Here is a 2,781-nt window from a genome sequence, read left to right on the forward strand (position 1 = left end):
AACTTAACCATCAGACTTAATTACATAATTGACCTCCTGACATTTATGCACTGCTTCATAATATAATAAAGCACGTTGCAACGCACCTGAGGAAGCTGCAGCTTTCTCAGTTGTCTTCACTGTTCTATACATCTAGTGGCACAAGAAAAAAACATCATTTATTAAAGAGAGAAAGCAGTGAAATAGTGCAAAAGAACTGGTTATAAGCAGAAACTCAATTCCCATTATTCATATTTTACAGATCTCTTTTCCACCATTATTGGTCACATTTGACTGCTTCGTTAAGGTTTAAATTATTACTTCATCATTACCAAATGATCTCTCTCCGTCTCTCTCTCGCTTTCTTCCTAAAATAAAGATAAAGAAGTGTTTGCCAGGATCAGGTACTATGTGAGTTGACTATACATCTAGACGGCGGTCCGGATAAACAATCATGTCTTGAACAATTGTATAGCCGCATCCCGACCGTTGTTCGGGACGTGCAATCTGCCAAAGGTAATATTTTTCTCTTCGTCGGACTCAAAAACAAATATTACGTGAAGTGATTGTATGTCCAGATAATTGTCCGCATACACCGTAGCTTGATCGCAATCAAACTGTCAATATGTGCAATTCGCTTCACATGATATTTTCTCTAAACCCATCACTAACTAATCAATAGATTCGATTATCACTGTACTAAAAGAGAATTAATGATCAAGAATTGTTAAATGGATGATCAGAAAAAAGAAAAAAATACAAACAAACATTGCAAATCGATCAGACCTGTAAATGGCTCTTGACATGGGCTAGAGTAAGATCTTTCACATCCATAAGTCCAAGAACAGATTTTGGTGTAGCTCCTTTTAGACAAAAAAAAAAAATCAATCAATCAATCACATAAACATACCATTAGAGCAAATATATATACCTATAAGAAGGAGCTCTAACAACATACTCGCATGTCCACCAAGTAACTCTACAGCATGCACAAAACGGGCATGCAGGCTACTCGTCCACCTCAACCTCGGCGCCGTAACACTCCTCCTCACCGGAATCTTCCACATAAGCATGTTCTGCTCATTTCCCTTAATCGTTTGAGAAGCTTCTCCATGCACTAATGGCGGCGATGAAGAGCTAGAGAGAGACAGCTCGGTGTGGGGTTCGGCGGAATACTCGGAGCTCCGGCGAAGATTGTAGCTGGTTGTGGTGGTCGCCGGTGATGGCATGGAATCTGTGGTTTTTGAGAAAAAATCTTCGACTTGCATTGGAAATTTGATGGAAGAAATTGATCGAATGAGTAGATATTGATCGAGGCGAAAATCTTATGTTTTTTTTTCTTGTCTTTGAAAGAGAAAAGTTGTGTGGAGATTGGGAAGTTGAGGGAGGCAACTGGTTGAATTTGATGGAGTGAAATAAGAGAGATGCAGTGGTTGCTAAAGTTTATGCTTTGAATATAAAGACTTTTCTGCCATTCTAATGTTTTGCATTTTGGAGCGGAAATAATACATTACAATAGTATTAAAACTGCAATTATTTTTATTTTTATTTTTATTTTTTTTTTTGAGCTCGTGCATCACATTGATATTTATGTAAGTTATATAAAATTTTCATATAACTTTAATTTTTTTTTTTTAAATTATAAAGTTGTGCAACAAATGTTTTGATTAGTGTGTTCGAGATGGTTGTAGCACTTTAAAAATTGATCGTAAAAGTGTGATGAATAATCAACTTCTTGAAAAACTATATGATGAAGTTTATATATATATATATATATATATATATATAAAAGGTTGAAAAAAAATTTTTTCATCACTAATATTATTTTTATGAAAGTAATACTTCTAAATATATGAAAATTCTAAGTCTTAACAAAGAATATAAACAAACACTGTGAAAGATAAGAAGCAAATAAACAAACACTGTTGAAAATAGTACTAAGAAAATCTATCACAATTAGTGAAGGGAAGTCTTAAGTATCAGCCTTACCTTTGGAGAAAGCATCCGATTAAAGTAGTTGAAAGTAAGTTATTGTTGGGATCTATGATAGTGGCTGTGTAACAAGGTCAGTGGGGGCTGTTGGGGCTAACTTTTAATAACCCTTCATATAACAAAAAATACAAAAAGAAAGATGCGTGCTTATCTAGTGTTCAAAGTTTTAACCACCTTATTTACGTTCAAAATCTCATCACAACTTCGAACTCTAGTTAAATGATAGCCTAACCTCTATCTTGTGTCTATCCAAGTGCTATTTATGCTGCTAGTATCCACTTGGCTTCACTAAGCTCAACCATTGGGTTCATTGTTTATCGCCATTTTCTTTAGGTGAAGCCTAGTTGTCCACAACCATCTAGCTATTAGATGACCCCAACTAATGTTTGGCCATTAATGTACTCTTGGTATGGAGCTTTCTCCATTCTAGGAATCTCTAAGTGTATACATATGTCAGTGTCAACATTTCTTTTTTTTAATGAATTGGGTCATGTTTAATATGTTCTTTAAGAGATTGTTGATCTTTTATGATGCCATGTAGATATGTCTTGAGTTCTCCTTCCTGATCTCATTATTGTTTGCTATCGAATAGCCTTGTTGTATTCTAGAATGCTAGATATCATCGGTGGCTTCTTTATCGATCTTATTTGCAACCGTTCGTAATAGTTGGTGGGTTTAATCATGGATAGTACTCCCTCACAAATTTTCTCTTAAAAAAATAACAACTCTCACTATCTTTATACCAAGTTAATCTCATCTTCTTGATCAATTTTTTTACTTAAATTATGTAATTAAATTGAAGGTTTTTAA

The 2,781-nt window shown here is 34.5% G+C and overlaps 1 protein-coding gene across 1 annotated transcript; it reads right to left on the reverse strand.

Moving 5' to 3' along the window:
* Window positions 1-423: 423 nt before the first annotated feature.
* Window positions 424-1,444, reverse strand: LOC110037248 (transcription repressor KAN1-like). Its single transcript, XM_020741844.1, has 3 exons — window positions 938-1,444; window positions 766-842; window positions 424-673 (listed from the first exon to the last, which is right to left on the reverse strand). Exons 1-3 carry the CDS (start codon window positions 1,245-1,247, stop codon window positions 671-673), a joined length of 390 nt encoding a protein of 129 aa, XP_020597503.1. The 5' UTR covers window positions 1,248-1,444; the 3' UTR covers window positions 424-670.
* Window positions 1,445-2,781: the final 1,337 nt, after the last annotated feature.

This window comes from Phalaenopsis equestris, unplaced genomic scaffold (assembly GCF_001263595.1).
Source record: "Phalaenopsis equestris unplaced genomic scaffold, ASM126359v1 Scaffold217390, whole genome shotgun sequence".
Taxonomy (NCBI): domain Eukaryota; kingdom Viridiplantae; phylum Streptophyta; class Magnoliopsida; order Asparagales; family Orchidaceae; genus Phalaenopsis; species Phalaenopsis equestris.